At 35.5% G+C, this 20,917-nt stretch overlaps 1 protein-coding gene across 2 annotated transcripts in view; it reads left to right on the top strand.

The window, feature by feature from the left end:
* Window positions 1-20,917, top strand: part of LY75 (lymphocyte antigen 75) — a 124,430-nt gene that overhangs the window by 70,972 nt on the left and 32,541 nt on the right. Inside the window, exons 29-35 of one of the 2 annotated variants that reach the window (XM_025471108.3) lie at window positions 2,915-3,109; window positions 5,898-6,124; window positions 7,840-8,008; window positions 10,882-11,031; window positions 13,755-13,877; window positions 15,415-15,582; window positions 17,217-19,255. In XM_025471108.3, the coding sequence (XP_025326893.2) occupies window positions 2,915-3,109; window positions 5,898-6,124; window positions 7,840-8,008; window positions 10,882-11,031; window positions 13,755-13,877; window positions 15,415-15,582; window positions 17,217-17,395 (1,211 nt within the window). In that variant the 3' untranslated portion in view covers window positions 17,396-19,255. Of the gene's footprint in view, window positions 1-2,914; window positions 3,110-5,897; window positions 6,125-7,839; window positions 8,009-10,881; window positions 11,032-13,754; window positions 13,878-15,414; window positions 15,583-17,216; window positions 19,256-20,917 lie in introns of those variants that run through there. The other variant, XM_025471109.3, reaches the window with a different exon arrangement.

Below are 20,917 nucleotides of genomic sequence, written 5' to 3'. Positions count from 1 at the left end.
GTTCCATAGGGATTGGGGGAGACCACACCCAGGACATAGAGATTTTAATTTTACCTTCTGATATACTTTTTTAGTTATATTATCAGAAACAACTAAAAATGTATTCTGTATTCTAAAAAGCATTTTCATATCCGTAGACTTCCTTTTAATCTAATCTTAACTTATTTTTATAAATTGTATGAGTAACAAAATTTCTACTAAAATACATAGACCTATGAGTGACATATAGAAAGATATTTCAAGCAAACAGCAAATTTGGTTTATTTTTTTATTTTTTTTTAAGATTTTATTTATTTATTCATGAGAGACACACACACAGAGAGAGGCACAGACACAGGCAGAGGAAGAAGCAGGCTCCATGCAGGAAGCCTGACAGGGGACTCGATCCTGGGTCTCCAGGATCACACCCTGGGCTGAAGGCAGTGCTAAACCGCTGAGCCACCTGGGTTACCCAGCAAATTTGGTTTAAATCTAATTCTTAGTGGTTAAATTCATGTCCATAGATTAATTTAATTACTTCAGTATACTTAAATAATATTTAATTACAATACCACTGATAAAAAGGATTTTGTTTTTAAAGTTCTGACTTTTCAGAAGTAGGGCCATGAATAGAAATTACTGAGGGAAGCCACTTGTCAAGCCAAGTGAAAAAGTGACCCTTTTGTATAGCAACTTTAGGAATATACCATTGCCCATCATATTGGCCATAAAATTGTCAGTTTAACACTTGGGGAGAGGTTTCCAAAGAGGGCCTGAGACATGAGGTGATAGAGAGCAGCGAGCAAGAACCAGATCACATGTATAGTGTTTCTAGCTGCAGGCAGATGTTTAAGTATACTGCCTCAGAAGACAGTCATCAGTGAAAGGTACAAATAACCAGGACAACAATGGGTATGTGTACTTTATAATGACACCACTCTTTAGGCCGATTTGTAATTTTAATAGGCCTAGCAACTTATTTCTCCAGAAACTTTAATAAAATATATTCCCATACCATACAATTCAGCCATTTAAGGTATATAATTTAATGGCTTTTAATATAGTCACAGGGTTGTGCAGCTACACTACCCCAAAAAGAAATACTCCCTCCTCATTCCTTATCCCCTCTCCCAGCTCCCAGCAAACTACTTACCTGCTTTCTGTCTCTACAGATTACCTGTTCTAGACATTTCATATAAATGAGATCATACAGTATGTGATTTTTCTGTGTGACTAGCTTGTTCTACTTAGCTTAATGGCTTATGCATGTAGCACTGTAGCAGGTATCAACAATATTCTATTGTATGGATATGCTGTATTTTATTTATCAATTCATCACTTGATGGCCTTTTAGATTCTTTTTACTTTTTTGGTTATGAATAAAGCCTCTATGAATATTCACGTACAAGTTTCTATGTGGATGTATATTTTCATTTATCTGGGGTATATATCTAGGAGAGGAATTGCTGGGTCTTTTTTTAACCCTTTGAAGAACTAGCAGACTGTTTTCCTAAGCCACTATACCATTTTCTATACCTTCCAATTTTCCTGTATCTATGCCAACATTTTTTATCTCTTTTTGATTGTAGCCATCCCAATAGGTATGAAGTGGTATCTAATTGATAAAAATTATGTCATTTTTATTTCATTTCCCTGATGATTAATGATATTAAACATAATTTCATGTACTTAGTGGCTATCTGTATATCATCTTTGGAAAAAAGTTTATTCAGATTCTTTACCCATTTTTTAATTATTTATCTTTTTTATTATTGAGTTATATAAACATTTCTTCTATATTCTGGATATAAGTTCCTTGTTAAATAAACAATTTATAAATATTTTCTCCCATCATTTTCTTTATTTTTTTAAGTAAGCTCCATATCCAACATAGAGCTCAAACTCATGGCCTCAAGATCAAGAATATCAAGCTCTACTGACTGGGCCAGCCAGGCATTCCCCCACCACCACTTTCTTGATAGTAGAATTTATAGCAGAAATTTAAAAAAAAAGATTTTATTTATTTATTTGTGACAGCAAAAGCGGGAAGGGTTGGGAGAGAGGCAGATGGAGGGGGACAAGCGACTCCACCAAGCAGGGAGCCTGACTCAGGGCTCCATCTTAGGACCCTGGGATCATGACCTGAGCTGAGGGCAGACACTTAACTGACTGAGCCTCCCAAGTGCCCTGCACAAAAGTTTTTAATTTTAATGAAGTACAACTTACCTATTTTTTATCACTTATGCATATCTAGAAGGCATCGTCATGAAGAAATACTCGTATGATTCATTCTAAGAGTTTTATAGTTTCAGCTCTTATGTTTAGGACTATGATTTATTTTGAGTTAATTTTGTATATGGTAAAAGGAAAGGGTCTATATATATGTTTATATTTATTTATTAATATAAAATATATGTATATTTTTTGCATGTAGATATCCTGTTGTCCCAGGAACTATTCTTTTGCATTGAATTGTCTTGGCACCCTTGTCAAAAATCAGTTGACATAGATGTGCACAATTGTGTATGGTTTAGGTCCAGAGAAGAGATTTCTATCAATAGTTTTGTAATATGTTAATTTTTAAATAAAAGAATTATATTCATTTTCATTGCAATTTAACATATATACAGGAGAAATGAAAATTTGATTAAAAATGATAAAACATAAAGCTATGGCAGGATGGTGAAATCACTTTATAAAGTATAAAATTTATAAGCTATAAATTTTAACTTTTATGTTTATAATTTATGCTTTCCAAGTTAAAAATAAGCATGATTTACTACTATAGTCAGAAAATATTTTAAAGGACTATACTTAATCATACAACTTTTTAGAAAGTAAGTAAAGGAGAAAAAATCAGTTGAGTTTGTAATATCAACTATTATTCAAGCCTTCATTCAATCTCTAAGCATAGAAAAAAATGTTTCTTCCCTAGATAATTCTCTTCTGTGGTCTGATAAGACCATGCTGTCATACACAAATTGGAGAAGAGGAAGACCAGATATAAAAAATGACAGGTTTTTTGCTGGCTTGAGTACTGATGGTTTCTGGGATATTCAAGCCTTCAATGTTATTGAAGAAATATTTCACTATAACCAGAACAGCATTCTTGCTTGTAAAATTGAAATGGGTAAGTATGCTAATGTTGAATTTCCGCTCCAGAGAAAGAGAACATAAGGCCATTAGCTCCATGAATGGGAATCGTGCAACTGTCTTTTTTGAAAGTCTCTTCTATCTTCAGTTCTATGAGAGATACAGGAGTTACAGAGGAAGGAAAAGACACAGTCTGTGGTGTCAGGTTCTTGAACTCAGGGAGTTAAATGTATCTGGGAAGACAGCATTAAACTCCTTAGCATTATTTTATGTAAGTTAGTTTTAGGTTATTTGGTACTGGCTTAAGTTTGTTGGAAAGTCAAACAAATAAATAAATCTCAAAAGAGATCAATGAAAACAGGAGTAATGAAAACCATACTTTGAGGACAAGGTAAGACTTGGTTGGGTCTTGAAGACTGGATAAGATTTTTATAAATAATAAAGTGTGTTTGGGTAAAGTTTTGACATTCTCACCTAAAAATAAATGTTTCTTAAATTTGCCTAATTACTCAAGTAAATCTATTTATAAGTGCGTATCAGTTTTAAACTTTCCACAGCTTAGAAACTGTTTTTTTTTTTTTTTTAGATTTAATTTACTCATGAGAGAGAGAGAGGCAGAGACATAGGCAGATGGAGAAGCAGGCTCCTGTGAGGAGCCTGATGCAGAACTTGATCCCAGGACCCTGGGCCTGAGCCAAAGGCAGACGCTCAACCACTGAGCCACCCAGGCGTCCCTAGAAACTATTATTATGGCCTCTCTGCTTTAAGCCCTCTGCTAACATCCAGGCTGATCTTCTCCCTTCATAGTATGGCAGATTAACTTTCTGGAGCATCATTTTGATCAACAATCTCCAGGGTTTCCCTATTACCAATTACCTTGAATTCATGTAAGCTTCTAAGGCATTTTAGAAACAGTCTATTCTAAAATTAAAGGCTTTCTTCCAGCCCCATTTCTTCCCCCATTCTTGGCTCAGTAAGCCTCTTACTGTGTCAGGCTGATCTCTTAATTGTCCCATGTACAGTGTGTGCTTATCCTCATTCGCACCTTTATTTATGTTTTTTATGGACTAGAAGTCTTTTTTTTCAAGATTTTATTTATTTATTCATGAGACACACACACACACACACACGGGGGGGGGGGGCAGAGTCACAGGCAGAGGGAGAAGCAGGCTCCATGCAGGGAGCCTGACGTGGGACTCGATCCCGGGACTCCAGGATCATGCCCTGAGCCACCCAGGCTGCCCGACAAGAAGTCTTCCACCTTTTTTTTTTTAACTTCTTTAACAAACTTTTTATTTTAGAATGATTTTATATATATAAATCTATATATAAATATAGAAATCTATATATATAAATATAAATATATATATATAAAAGATTTTATTTACTTATTCATGAAAGACACAGAGAGAGAGGCAGAGACATAGGCAGAATGAGGAGCAGGCTCCCCGTGGGGACCCTGGGACACCAGGATCACGACCTGAGCCAAAGGCAGACACTCAACCACTGAGCCACCCAGGTGCCCCGGAATGATTTTACATTTATAGAAAAGTTACAGAGACAATACAGAAAGTTCCCATATACACCATAACCGATTTCCACTATTGTTGACATCTTACGTAATTATGGTACATTTGTCACAACCAGTATGATAGATTACTATTCATCAAAAGTCCATACATTATTCAGATTTTTAAAATTTTTTATTTACTATGCCCTTTCTCTTCAGGATCCTATCCAGGATATAAGTTACGTATATTCATCATGTCTCCTTAGGTTTGTTTCTCTTGGCTATGAAAGTTTCTTAGACTTTTTTTGCTATCAATGACCCTGACAGTTTTGAAGAGGACTGACCATGTATTTTATGGAATGTGCCTCACTTCGGGTTGACTGATGTTTTTTTTTATTTTAACCTTGATCACTTGCCTCTAGATGATATTAGCTTTCTCCACTGCAGAGGTACTCTTTTCCCCATTTCCAATACCATACTCTTTGTAAGGAAGTCACTAATGATCAGCCCACACATACAGACTGAAGGGTTATTCCCCTTTCTGGGAAGGGCATATCTATGTAAATTATTTGGAATTCTACTGTACAAGAGATTTGTCTATTCCCTACCGTTTTTTAACTTATTCAGTCAGTTGTTTATATCAGTATGGACTCATGGTTATATATTTTATACTTTGGGTTATAATCCAGTATGCTACATTATCTAATATTTTATTCAAATTGTTCTAATTCTGGCCATTGGGAGCTCTTAGTTCCTGTGCCTCTCTTTGAAGTACCCTCATCATTGTGGTTTTGTTACTGTTATATTATTCTCCATTTGTTTTTAGCTTACTTTCTGGTTATCTTATTTCTTTCTAGTCCAAATTTAACCTAACATAAATTTTGCAAACATAATTTGTTAAGCAGGCTTTCTTTTCTTTCTTCTTCTTCTTCTTTTTTTTTTTAAGCAGGCTTTCTGACTCTCTTAATTCAGATGAATCAATCTTTCCTTCTCTACTCCATCACATATATTATAGCAGTTAATTGTTTGATCTGCATTTTAGGTATCCTTTTCTATCTCCAATTCCTATGTGAGCTCTTTAAATGAAAGACAATGTTTATACCTTCTTTTAATCAACCAGAAAATTATAATATTTAAGAACCTATCACATGTGTTGTGGCAATAAGAAAAATGATGTATGTATTTTACCTCCTTTGTTAATAAGAAATCCAGGTTTATTTAACTTTAGAAATGATCACATGTCCAGTCTTACCCAAAATATGTATTTTAAGTAATTTAAACATAATCACTAATGCTTTTAATTTAAATATTATAGTTGACTACAAGGAAGAATATAATGCTACTCTGCCACAGTTTATTCCATATGAAGATGGTATTTATAACGTTATTCAAAAAAAGGTAACATGGTATGAAGCATTAAACATATGTTCTCAAAGTGGAGGTTATTTGGCAAGTGTTCATGACCAAAATGGCCAGCTCTTTCTGGAAGACATCGTAAAACGTGATGGATTTCCACTATGGGTTGGGCTCTCAAGTCACGATGTAAGTCTTGTCTTATTTCCCAGAAATTTTGCAAATGTGTTAGAAGGTTGGAAATTTGAGCATAAGATTTTTTTTAAAAGATTTTATTTATTTATTCATGAGAGACACAGAGAGAGAGAGAGAGAGGCAGAGACATAGGCAGAGAGACAAGCAGGCTCCATGCAGGGGGCCCAATATGGGACTCAATCCCAAGACTCCAGGATCATGCCCTGGGCAGAAGGCAAGTCGCTCAACCACTGAGCCACCCAGGCGTCCCTGAGCATAAGATATTAGTTCAAAGTGTAACATCAGCTGAAGTCTTGGGACTCAATTTGCATAGCATAGCACTTTTTTATCTCTTTACAACACAAAGCAAATAGAAAACTATATTTGTAGAATGCTGTAGGGCAAATAGCCAGAACCATAACTGCCCTAGACACTGCCATCCCAAGGGTCCAGCAGATAAATATCTCAACAATACCTCTCAGTTGGAGCAGACCAACTGAAAGTGGTAAAAAAGGAATAGCACAGAATCAGAAAAACCTGAGTTCCAGTATTAGTGGTAGGTCTTCCATTTACATGTTCAGTGATCATGAGCAGGTTATTTGACCATTGTAAGCTTGTTTCTTCATCTGTAAAACTGGGATGATAATATTTTCCTTAACATGGGATTATAGTGAAGATTAACACAAAAATGTATATAAGATACCAAATAAAATTCTTAATGTTAGGACTAATAAATGTATTTTCTTCTCACTTTCTCCTTACAAATTGCACTATTTGGGAATAATGTTTTGGTAGTAAACACGTCTTTTGTGCCACTATTTGTTTTTTTTTTTTTTTTTTTTTTTTTTTTTTTTTTAAATTTTTATTTATTTATGATAGTCACACAGAGAGAGGCAGAGACACAGGCAGAGGGAGAAGCAGGCTCCATGCTGGGAGCCTGACGTGGGACTCGATCCCGGGTTTCCAGGATCGCGCCCTGGTCCAAAGGCAGGCGCCAAACTGCTGCGCCACCCAGGGATCCCTGTGCCACTATTTGAATCCTGTTAATATAGTCAGTTACCTATAATAATATCCAATATGCCAAAAATAGGCATCTATTGAGAGTAGAATTGAAGGCATAATTTAAATAATCTTTAGAACAAAGTGAAAAGGATTTTTAAAAGGGTGACAAATCAGGATTATAGAATCAAGGAAAAATCAAAAGTAGCCTTCCCATATGAATTTCTTGAGAAATATTTTCTTCTTCTAGCTCCCTGCTGTTTGATGGCCTTTATAATATGAAAAAATGTAGCCAGAGACACAAACCACAGAACTATAAAACATAAAAAACAATATTCAGAATAATATGAAGGTTGGGATGATAAATCTGTAATTGTGCATGTCATTTAATTTCAAGTGTTATAAAAACTCATCCTTAAAAACAATAAATCTAGAGACAGGGTATAGTAACTCTGTAAATTTAAAGTCCTACTTAAACTGCACAAGAGTAAATGTCTCAAATCAAAGTGTCAAAAGTAAATCCCTGATTTTGCAAATAGGTCCAGACCTATAACAATTGTAAGCACATAATTAACAATCCATTCCAATACTTCATAAAGTATATGTATTCTTCTTAATATTCTTTTTGAACATTCTTTCTTTCTGGATTCAGGTTATCTCTATCATTCTTTAAAAAATTCTTATGCTAAAAAATGTTCTAAACCTTTTTATATCTATTATTCTTAAAACAGGGAAGTGAATCAAGTTTTGAATGGTCTGATGGCAGTACATTTGACTACATCCCATGGAAAGATAAACAATCTGCTGGAAATTGTGTTGTCTTGGATCCAAAAGGAATTTGGAGACATGAAAAATGCAAGTCTGTTAGGGATGGTGCTATTTGTTATAAACCTATAAAATGTAAGTCTTGATTTTGAAGAACTATATTGATTGAAATATGACATTTTGTGTTATGTACATGATCAAATAAAGGGATTTTTGTAGATTTTTAAGTAAGGTTTATTCACAAATCCTATAAAAATAATGTTGATACTTTGTGAAGAGAAACAAATATGATATATCCTTTCAAGATATGTTCCCAAAGACTTTTAGTTCCTCTATTACTAAGTATCTATTACTCTAGAATTTGTGAATTTTAATTTAACTTAGCAATGTTTTACAAAGGCTGAAATGTTTCTTTTATTTTTTTTATTCTTTTTTTAATATTTATTTATTTTTTTTATTTATTATTATTATTTTTTATGATAGACAGAGAGAGAGAGAGAGAGAGAGGCAGAGACACAGGAGGAGGGAGAAGCAGGCTCCACGCCGGGAGCCCGATGCGGGACTCGATCCCGGGACTCCAGGATTGCGCCCTGGGCCAAAGGCAGGCACTAAACCGCTGAGCCAACCCAGGGATCCCTGAAATGTTTCTTTTAAAAAAGAGTTCAGCAGCATATTAATTTGGGAAATACCTCAGGTTTGATTTACCATATTGATGGCTCTGGGAGTTTCTATAGTAAATAAATCTGCTTAACTTTGTGTAACTAAGCACTTTCCAAACTTACATGATTCTTAAAATCTAAGGAAAAAGCCCCTTCCATCAGGGACTGGACTTGGGGTCATCGTGACAGGCAGAGCCTTGAAGAAGAGCACAAGAACCAAGATCACCCAGGAGCTGCAGGAGCCTGCTGGACAAGCCAAGAGATGGTGGGGGTGGCATCTCTGAGGCCTCTGGTTCTCAGCACTTGTCATGCTTTCTGCTCCAAAGAATCCCTCAAAGAAGATTCAACATTTGTAATTAAACAGATTCAAGCAGAAGGAAATGTGAAAACCTTATCTAGAGAAACAAGTGAATACAAGAAAAGGAGAATGAGATCAAGAATGAGGAATGAATGGATAATCAAGAACTGACATCTCAGTTGTTAGGTACAGAAAGTTAATGTTTTAGAAAAACAATTGGAATACATGAGAAATGTGGTAAAGTATACAAAAGTGGAAAACACATCTGTGTTGGCTAAACAGACTTTATAGGATCAAGTAGAATGACAACATGAACAAACACAGATTCAGTGCTATACTGGCTTGAATAGTATCCCCCCAAACTCACCTCCACCCAGAACCTTAGAATGCAATCTTATTTAGAAATAGCCTTTGCAGATGTAATTAGTTAGATGAGGTAATGCTTGATTAGAATGGGCCCTAAATCCCATGACTGGTGTCCTTATAAAAGGAGAGAAACAGACACAGAGGGAGAAGGCCCTTTGATGACAGAAGCAGAAGTTGCAGTGATGCAGCTTCAAGCCATGAATTGCCATCAACCACTGGAAGTGAGGAGGCCTGAAAGAGATTCTCCCTCAGAGCCTCCAGAAAGAAGCAGTCCTGCTGACACCTCATTTTTAGATTTGCCTCTGGAACTGTGAGAGAATTAATTTCTGTTGTTTTAAACCACCAGTTTTGTGATAATTTATTATGGCAGCTCTGGGAAACTTATACAAGAGCAAACTTTGAAAATTAAATCTTCAAGGGGCACCTGGATGGCTCAGTCAGTGTAGTGTCCAACTCGACTTCGGCTTAGGTCATGATCTCAGGACTGTGAGATCAAACCCCATGTTGGGCTCCACATAGGGCATGGAGCCTGCTTAAGAATCTCTCTCCCTCTCTTCCTGTCCCTTCCCTCAACCCATCTCTCTCTCTCTCTCTCAAACAAAAACTTAAAAAAAAAAAAAAGAAGAAAGAAAATAAATGTTGGTAAGGATGTGGAGAAATCGGAGCCCTTGTACATTGCTTGTGGGAATAAAAAGTGGTGTGTAATCACTGTGGAAAATGGTATGGTGGTTTCTCAAAACTTTTAACATAAAATTACCATAGGATCTAGTGCTTCCACTTCTGGGTATATATTCAAAAGGGATGGAAGCAGGAACTGGAACAGATATTTGTACAGCCGTATTCACAGCATCTTAATTCACAATGGCCAAAAGGTGAAAGCACCCCAAGCCGTCCACTAACAGATAAATGCATAAGCAAAAAGTGGCATATACATACTATGGAATATTATTCAACATTAAAAAAGAAGGAAATTCTGACACATAATACAGAATACAACCTGCATGGTTGAATCTTGAGAACATTATTCTAGGTGAAATAACCCAGACACAAAAGGACAAATACCATATGATTTCAATTATGTGAGGTACCTAGAGCTGTTAAATTCATAGAAACAGAAAGTAGAATGGTGGTTTCTGGGGGCTGGCAGGAATGGAGAATTATTATTTAATGGGTACGGAAGCCCTAGCTCCTCTCTTTGTAGGAGACAGATTTTGCTATGCAAATATACTGCACTTTGTAAACAAATTACCAAATTTTCACTTGTGGATATGATTTTAAAAGTAATTTTTTATATGGCAAGGTAAAACTAAGTTTGTATCATCAAGATAAAAGGAATCCAAAGAAGGAAAGAATTTTAATTATTTCAAAGTACAGCCTGTCTTTGCTTCTTTTTTATTTTGTCTCTCCAATTGTTTTTAAATTAGGCTAATTCCATCTTAGAGGGCTAAATACTTTCTTCTGTTTTCTAAGTTTTAAAAATGTTATTCCAAAAAGCCAATTAGAATGTACACTTTTAGAGTATGAGCTGTAGCTTTCTCTGTTGTGTGTATTGAGTCTAATGCTTCTTATCCACAGGAACCATAGTTTCAGATAGGGCTTAGTGAGATTTTAAAAGTCAGTTGTTTTCTCTGCATTTTCACAATCATGTCTAACTTTTTTTTTTTTCATGTCTAACATTTTTATAGCTAAAGAAGTGTCCTCTCGTACATACTCACCAAGATGTCCAGCAGTAAAAGGGAATGAGTCCCAGTGGATCCAGTACAGGGAGCACTGTTACGCATTTGACCAGGCATTGCACAGTTTCTCAGAAGCTGAACAGTTCTGTTCAAAACTTGGTGAGTTAAAATTTATTGATTTTCTTGGACTCAATAATTTAATCATTGGATTTTTTTCCCAAGGAAATTATTTGAAATAATGATTGTATTTTTGAAAATATTTTGGGAACATCTGGGTGACTCAGTCAATTAAGTGTCTGACTCTTGATTTCAGCTCAGGTTATGATCTCAGGGTTGTGGGATTGATCCCCACATTGGGCTCTGCTCAGCGGCAGTCTGCTTGAGAATCTCTCTCTTCCTCTTCCTCTGCCCCACCCACCAATGCATGCATTCTCTCTCTCTCAAATAAATAAATCTTCTTTAAAAACTTCTAAAACAGGGACGCCTGGGTGGCTCAGCAGTTGAGCACCTGCCTTTGGCCCAGGGTGTGATCCTGGAGTCCCAGGATTGAGTCCCACATCAGGCTCCCTGCATGAAGCCTGCTTCTCCCTCTGCCTGTGTCTCTGCCTCTCTCTCTCTCTCTCTCTCTCTCTCTCTGTGTCTCTCATGAATAAATAAATAAAATCTTTTTTAAAAAAATTTCTAAAACACTCCATATTTATAATAGCATTTTATAACCTATTTTCCCAGTGGTAGGGAAATGGTATTTTATGATATATGAGTTAAGTGGAATTTTGGAATAGCCATCATAAATGACCAATGTAAGAATAAGTATATGGAAAATAAAAGTAACTGGGAAGACGTAGAATAAAAAATTGCTAAGTGAACCATTATGTGAAAATGATAAATAAAATGGTCTAAATATAGCAAGATATGTTTAGATGAAGGGATTAGGACAAATTTTTTTTGTAAAAGTTAAACATTAAATACAAAATTATAGGTTTTTCCACTACGTAGTTATGAATAAGTAAGCTTACTTATGATGAAGCGTGGGTTATTCATCCATTCTGCAACTGAAATTGCCCACATCCTCTGAACAGTATAAGGAACAGGACTTTTTTATCTTCAGATTTAACTATTTTAGAAAGGGCAACAATGATTGGATCTCTCCCATGAGAAATTTACCTTGTAGTCAAACTGTGAGATGACTTCTAGGGAGACTACTGAGAGTATTTCAAAGACCTGCATGCTTGAGTAACCACTTAGCAAGACTAAATGGCATTTATCTCATTTACCCTGCTAAACTGTTATGGGAGACATTTGGCTGATTTAGCAATCTCCTTGTTACTGCTTAACTATAGGATGGAAACTTTGGTGTGGGAGCTCTCATGTGTTATACATGTATACACACACACAAACACACACACACACAATGGGAACTATTGTGAGCTATACATGTTCTGAAAGTCAGAAGCATCTTGCTCCTACAGGAGAAAATAGAAAGTTTTACTGTCATTGTAGTGTAGGGGTTAAGCAGATAAGCCTGGGAGGCAGACAGGTCTAAGTTTTAAATCCCAACTCTTGCACTTACTATCTGAGTGCTATAGAAGTTACATTTTGCTTCTCTTTTCTCATCTAAACAGTGAGAATGAAAATAGTACTAATTTCAAAGGTTGGATTGTTATAGGAATGAATAAAATGAGATAATGTATGCAAATGTAGCACAGTGCCCTGCAAATAGTGAGCATTCAAATTATTCTTATTATTAGAAAAGATTGAGATTGGCTTTCTAATTTTATAACTGGCTAGCTGTGTAAACCTGACCAATTTATTTAATCTCCTTGAGCCTCTGTTTCCTCATTTGTAAAATAGCGATAATATCTTCCCCTACAGGATTATGTAATATTTAACAAGCACGTGCACACTGTAGTCTTCTATGAAGGAATAAAGGCTTGCCTTTGCCCTTCCAATGCTACAACCACAAAAGAAATGCTTTATATCAAGTGTGGATAGGCTTGTCACTGTTGAAAACTATTTGATTCCACTTAGGATTGATTTTCAAGTCTAGTTATTATTTTATTTCTATCCCTTGCCTGATGATGGCGATAATACTATTTTCTATGTGAGTTTAGGGCGATTTATCAAACTTCAAGAGTATTCAATTCCATACTATGTTTAGGAACTTATAATGGGCATAACCAAGTATGCCTATGTATAAAATAATATTAAAGGAGAGGCTAAGGCTCCCCAATATCCCAAAGCTTTTGTTTTCATTTTCTTTTTAATAAAAGCAAATTAAAAGCTGAGTTATTATACAGAAATGGTTGTTGAGAGCATGCTGAAATACATCTTTTTCTAATATTTTATTTATTTGTTTATGAGAGACACACACACACACACACACACAGAGAGAGGCAGAGACACAGGCAGAGGGAGAAGCAGGCTCCATGCAGGGAGCCCGACGTGGGACTTGATCCCAGGTCTCCAGGATCATGCCCTGGGATGAAGGCAGCACTAAGCTGCTGAGCCACCTGGGCTGCCCTGAAATACATCTTTCTATAATCACATACCCCACTTCTTATGGCTAGCTGTTCATACACAGTTGTCTCACTGGCAGGCAGTTCCAAGATCAAAATGTTTATCTGGTAAACATTTTGAAGAAACATAAAATTTTTCTAGGTAAAGTTTTAATCTAGAAATATTTCTAAAATTTTGGAATCTATTAATGCTATGCTTAAAAAAATCTGGCACAGATATCATATTTTCAAAATATTCTCTATGTAAAGCTTGAATTTCTCCATGATCTTGATCATGATAGATTTTTTTCAAATGGCTAGTTGAGAATAAGCCACTCCCCAAGTTTGCATAAACTAATTAGTTTAGGGTTTGTTTTCCTACAACAGATCATTCTGCAACCATTGTTACCATAGAGGATGAAGATGAGAATAAATTTGTGAGCAGACTGATGAGGGAAGATAATAATATTACCATGAGAGTTTGGCTTGGATTATCTCAACATTCTGCCGGTAAGTGGCACACACAGTGTACAAAGAGAGTTCCAGCTTGTCCTAAATACCAACTCAGCCTTTCTAAAGACTGTCAAGTGGTGGTTCTTATTGATAAATAAGTTATGTCTGCTGGCTGTTTTAGAGACTTATAAATTTCTAATGAATATGTGAGGGACTTATTAGTAATGATGGAAAACACTAATGAACTCAGGTTAACACTAATGAAATCAAGTTAAATCAACTAGGATGTTCTAGAAGCTTAAGATGCTTGGATCAACGACATATTTTTTTCTCCTAACCATGACTTACTTTCCTTAGAGTTGTAATGTCTATCACCAGTGTTTTTGTAGCTTATAACTGTTTTTCAAAAGGTTCTCTTCTTTGGTTCTCTTCCCTCTTGTAACATTTTTACCATAGAGAAAAATTAATTCTTAATGGTTATTTTGTTTTTCAAACAAGCTTAGTAAAATTGCAGAGAATTGGTTAAAAAAGATGTGTGGAAGAAATTTTCAAGGAACAATAATGGATTTATTTATTATTTAAATCCATTATTTTCAAGCAATAATGGATAAAAGATTTGAGTGAACTTGAAATTGATAAAGATTGAATTAAGAGTACACATTCAATAGAAGATAGGAAGTGTGTTTTACATTGTATAGCAAGTTGAATTCTAAATAATCGAGATAAATGTGAATTCCAAAATATTAAGTACTTGTCAAAAAGTGAATAGATTTAAAGTTGGTTGTCTAAATGAATTCTAAGTTGTGTTTACACTATTACCACAAGGCGGTGCTACCTCAGCTGGAAAATAAAAATGGAGTCATGGCGGGGAGACCCTCCTGGACCCTCTCCACCCTTCCTCCCCCAGCACGTCTCTAACCATAGGAGTTTTTAAATTCCGGGTAGGGGTGCTGATGGGGATTCAGGTCTTTAGAAATCTATCCCTCACACAATATGCACACACCCATGTGCAAGCATTCTGCACTTTAATCAAAACACCACATTTTATATCAGTGGTGTCTAATGGAACTTTCTGCAAAGATGGAAATGTTCTATTTCTGTGCCGTGTAACAGAGTAGTCACTAGCCATATATGGCTGTTGAGCACTTGAAATGTGACAAGTGTGGGGCAGCCCAGGTGGCTCAGCGGTTTAGCGCCACCTTCAGCCCAGGCCCTGATGCCACGTCAGGCTCCCTGCATGGAACCTGCTTCTCTCTCTGCCTCTGTCTCTGCCTCTTGGCTCTCTCTCTCTCTGTGTCTTTCATGAATAAATAAATAAAATCTTTAAAAAGAAAAGAAATGTGACAAGTGCAACTGAAGGACTGATTTTTTTTTTATTTTTTCACTTTTAATAAGCTTCATTTTATTTTTTAAAATTTTTAATATTTTATTTAAATTCAAGTTGCCAACATATAAGACCCAGTGCTCATCCCATCAAGTGAATAGGCTTCATTTTAAATAATGACATAGCACAGTTCTAGGTTCTAAGTGGTATGAGCCACATGCCATTTTACCTTAGAAATTTATAGGCAATAAACTTAATTTCTTTCTTTAGATCAGTCTTGGAATTGGCTGGATGGATCAAAAGTGACATTTGTCAAATGGGCAAATAAAAGTAAGAGTGATGGTGGAAAATGTAGCATTTTGCTAGCTTCAAATGAAACTTGGATAAAAGTTGAATGTTCCCATGGCTATGGAAGAGTTGTCTGCAGAGTTCCTCTGGGTAAGTATGGAACTTTTCCTTAAGAAATATTTTTGCAGAACCGGTCAGGAAATAAATGTGCAACTCAATTATGTGCAAAGTTTTGTACTTTGTCCTAAAGTCCTTATTTATTCCTTTAAGTGTGTCCAAAAAACTTGATGAAGCCATACAGAATCTTTCTCAGAAAAATAGATTGCAAGAGATAGAAATGCCAAGATGTCTAAGACTCCCAGATAAAACTACTAGACAGCTTAAAGTTTGTATAATTCTTTCCTAAGAAAGATAGAAGCTGCCAGAGTACTGGGGAGCCCATTTCTTTGAATATATTCTTAAGATGTATTTGATTCTATCAGTCAAATATGTAAAAGCTCAAAGGTCTAATTCTGTAGTTAGTGTGCTTCCTTTCTCCTCATTCCCATAAAACTCATGATTAACTTAGCACCAATGCAAAACTCAATTTAATTACTTAAAATTTCGTGGAAGGAACATCTAAAGGAAGTTGTAAATTAAACTTAGATTTCATCATGAATTGATACATAAAATAATCATAAAAATCTTACCTTAATTTCATTTCTGGAGAAAGGAGCTCTGAATGTTTCACAGAAATATTTCTGTAGATTTAGCATAAAAATATCCCTTTGGTGTATAAATATTAAAGATAAAACCCCAATGCTAGATGACTGGTTTCTGTACCAATATATCTATTCAGAATATATTCAGGGACATGGCTACTTTAAATTAGGTTATCAGGGAAGACATCTAAGAACAGGAGACTCTGAAGCTGAGATCTGAAACGCCAGCTAAGCAAAGATCAGGGGAGGCACTATGGGGAGAGCTACTGGTTATAACAAAGAGCCTACAGCAGCATGAGCTTGATGAGTGCTCAAGGAAGAGCTGGAAGGTAGGCAGGCACCAGACACCTAAGACTTTGGAAGCAAGGGTCAAGAGGTCAGATTCTATGCTGAGTGAAATGGAAAACAATTGGAATATTATGGGGGAAGCTGGGAAACAGGGTTAGGATGGCATAAACCAAGAGTTCCGTTTTAGCATTTTGAGCTGTCTATATGAAGAAGAGATACTCATATGGAATGTCAAGCATGCAGCTGGACATATGAGAGAGAAGAGAGGTCAGCGTAGAGTTAGTATTTAAAGCAAGAGGACAAATGAATCCATCTGGGCAGCATGCAAAGAAGGGGTCTGAGACAGCATTTGAAATTGAATAGCTAGGTGCTAAATGAAGTCATCCTAAAGTCTTAAATTTTCTTTAAAGCAAATAACACTTTACTTGGGCCTAGGTAAGTCAAACACAAAAATTTACAACTTGTAGCAATTTGCTATCAAAATAAGGTAATATATTGGAAATAATGTTCTCGAAGGAAGGGAAAGTAAGAATAAAGATAATACTCTAAATTCTTTAGAGAAAATTGCTAAAGCAATGAATAGGATTTGAATGAAAAGGAAAAGAGTTAAATTTGAAAACACTTGAATGTTTGATGATGATTTTGAATTCTGTGTTAATGCGCTATAAAACAATCAGCTATTTATTGTGTCTAATTTGTACAGAGTTTACACATGTGACATGCAGCCTAATGTATAAATCAGTAATGATGGCTTTTATATTCTCTCCTCCAATGTCAAACCTTTCCTTATTCCAGGCCCTGATTACAGAGGAATAGCTATCACATTTGCTGTGCTCAGTGTCTTAGCTTTCATCTGTGCACTGATTTGGTTCCTCTTCCAAAGGAACCGGTTGCACTGGGCAGGCTTCTCCTCAGTTCGATATGAACAAGGAATGAATGAAGATGAGATTATGCTTCCCACTTTCCATGACTAAATTCTTCTAAACGTTTGCTAATTTGCACTAATGTGTTGGGAAAATGAGCCATTTCAGATTTTCCCAGCGTCAGTATTTACTCTATCCTAAAGTAGACATCGTAAGTACTTTTACAGTTGTTTAATTGCTGTGCTGGTATCTACTGTGAATTATCCACAGAATGCCATGTTTAAAACTTTACTTAATAGAATGGAGAAGAACCGAAGCCAGAACTAAGGTCCAAATTATTTGCAAGGTAATAAATTTAACATGCATTTTCTCTGTAAGAATGTAGTTAGTAACTAGGATATGTATATGTGAATGGCATTTTAACACAACTGCTTAGAGACTTAAAATTGGCATGGTACTAGGTCATAAATCTACCATTTAGCTTAGGGGTGCCTGGGTGGCTCAGTCAGTCAAGTGTCTAACTCTTCATCTCAGCTCAGGTCTTGATCTCAGGACTGTGAGTTCAAGCCCTGCATTGGGCGCAATGCTAGGTATGGAGCCTACTTTGAATGAATGAATGAATGAATGAATGAATGAATGAATAAATAAATAATAAATATCCAGCCTAATGCAAAATTTGTACCTCAAGGTGAAAATATAACTGTATATATTATCAAAATTATTATTTTAAAAAAAAAACAGAAAATGAAAAAAAAAAGTTTCCTCTCCTCAAATTGTCATGCGGAAAAAAAACAAAAAAAACCCAAAATAGTCATTTGTAGCATTCAGAAGAAATTATTAAACAATGAGATTTTACTTTTTTACACAACAAAATAGTGCTTTTGGCAAGATGCTTCTTATACTGTTCCAAAGATATTTCATACCAAAATTCTTTAAATGCAAATATTTTGTTTTGTCATAGTTATTTATAAAACAATGGCTTTAAAGGAGATTTAGTACTTAACGTTTTCCTAAAGTGTAGGAACATTGTTTTTAGATTGATTTAGATGTACTTGCAGCAGTGTGATTTTTGTCTTGTGTACAGTTTATAACCCTTTCTTCTTAAAGGGAATCAGCTAAGGATATGAGTTCTTGAAAATTTCACAATTTTTATGCTTTATATAACATGTCAAATTTTGACTATGAAATTTCTGTTACTTTGTTGCCTTTTTCTGTGAGCTAAAGAGAAAAGGAGTCTATGAAGGAAATTGTACATCTTGCATTTGTAAAAATGAAAATTTTATAGTGAAACTCTAAACACTGTGATTACTACTAAAATATTTTAGATGATGAATGATTAAGGAAATGCTGTTTTGTGATTATGACTTTAAATTTTACCATCTAAAAAATATTTTTAATAATAGTTTCCATTGAACATGCTATATTCAGTGTTTATATTTATACTTTAAAATATTTTTGTATAATATTCATAGATTTATTTTAAGGTTTAGAGTATTTATACTATGATAAATGCTTAAAAATAATTTTCTGAGACAGTTTTAGTATAGTCTAAAACTATAGTACAGTTGTCCTGAAATATTTTTATTGAATTTGTTAGACTGTTCCTCTTGCCCTCTGATCTGTACAATTTTAATTGTTAAAGATTTTCTTCAAAGAACTAAACCAACTTATTGTGAAAAGTACAACTATACAGGGTACCTACCTGGCTGGCTCAGTCGGAAGAGTATCCAACTCTTGATCTCAGGATTGTGAGTTCAAGCCCCACACTGAGTACAGAGATTACTTAAGAAAATAATAAAGTAGTAAAATCTTTTTTTTTAAAAAAAGGACAGTTGTATATAATAGTGATGCTGTAATAAAGTTTTATTTTTTAAGTAAAAGTGTTGATCTTTGTTGAAAAAGTATCTCTATGTTGGGTTTTATTATGTTAGCATATAGTATAACAAAAAATAAAGTGTGCTGCTGTTGTAATTCAAGGTATCCTTTATTTAAAGAATAAATACAATTAGGGGTGCCTAAGTGGCTCAAGTGTCAAGTGTCGGTCAAGTGTCAGACTCTTGGTTTGGGCTCAGGTCATGATCTCAGGGTCATGAGATGGAGCTCTGTGTCAAGTTCCACTCTTAGCATGGAGTCTACTTGGGTTTCTCTCTGTCTCCTTCTCTGAAAATAAATAAATAAGTAAAATCATTTTTTAAAAAAAGAAATAATCATCCTATACTCTGAATGTTTGATTTAAGTCTCTTTTTCAGGTGCCTTTGACTCAGCAATTCTTAGCAAGTCTTTTAACTATTGGATCAGCAGAAATCCCATCTATGGCCCATTTACTTCTCATTCTTGGTGCTTCTTCAGGAGATCCTCTCCCCATGTCCCAACCCAAAGCATTCATCAGCCACTAGGTCACTTATTTAGTTCCAGGCTCATATCTCTAACTCCCACTGGAAAATCTACATCAAAGTCCTTCTCAGTATGATCAGAACTGCCTGTATTGTGCTCCTTTTTCCCATTTCGCCTGTTGCTGTTGTGTCAGAACAACCAAAAACAGCCTTTTCCGGTCTTCTCTATCTAATCCAACCCCCACATGTGGTCTGACAAAATTGATCTCTCAAAACCAGGTCCTAAAAAAGCAAGAAGATATATCTAATGATCAGGTCCAGAGGACAAATGTAGAATTGATACCAATGATCACCCTTTTTCCTCCCTTTGCCCCACACACAGCATGTTCTCCTCCCAAGGATCCTAGGGCAAGATGTCACCATTATCTGGGAGTTCCCCTCTGCAAATGATTGCAGTAGTTTGGTAACCCCCAATCCTCATACCACTGCTGAGTTTATGTTAGAGAAAGACATTCAGATTCCTTTATCTTTGGTTCATTTAATCCTAAAACCCTTTTGAAGAAATGAAGACTTAATTGTTATTAGTTCAATAATTTTGTCTTGTTTAAGAAGACGAATTTTGACCAGATCTTAAAGACCTTTTTTTAATAGACCTCATGATCTATATACAAAGTTACATCTAATTCCTTGCATATTCTAACTTAAAACATTATTACAATATCTACATTTCACAAATTTAATATACGTGTATTTCTATTTTTTCTAAGCTAATCACAAGCAGAATTTTAGAAACTTTTTTTCCATTTCCTCCAACCAGTTCTACTTCTTATATTCTCTTTCAATCAATATGAAGACACCATACCCCTCTTCTCCCAAACTAGAAACTCAGAATTCATCCTCAGATCCTCTCTTTCTCATCTCTCTAATCCAACAATTCTGGCAGTTTTATCTCAGGCTTCTCAAAGAGTGGCTGTCTCCAATATCAACTGTCTTAATTCAGGCCTTTATCACTTTTTTTTTTCTCCCTGGATTATTTGTACCAGTCACTTCACTTGTCTTCCTCGTCAGCCTTTCCTCTTCATCCCATTTTTCCCAGTCCTGGGTCTACAGGAGCTGAAATAAAACAGAAGAGGGCTCACTTTGTGTTTTGATCTAAAGTTACCTAGCCCTCCTCCTTATTTCAGGCCGAAAGGAATCTCAGCAACGATCAGCCCAGGGACCTTTCCCAGGAACTTTATGTAGGCTGACGATCAGTCCTGGGAAGCCCAAGGGTTTAGGCTCCCTGGCCAAATAACCTTTT

The sequence above is a fragment of the Canis lupus genome, chromosome 36 (assembly GCF_003254725.2).
Source record: "Canis lupus dingo isolate Sandy chromosome 36, ASM325472v2, whole genome shotgun sequence".
Taxonomy (NCBI): domain Eukaryota; kingdom Metazoa; phylum Chordata; class Mammalia; order Carnivora; family Canidae; genus Canis; species Canis lupus.
The sequence above is the reverse complement of the archived record's forward strand: the minus strand, read 5'-3'. Positions and strand labels throughout refer to the sequence as shown.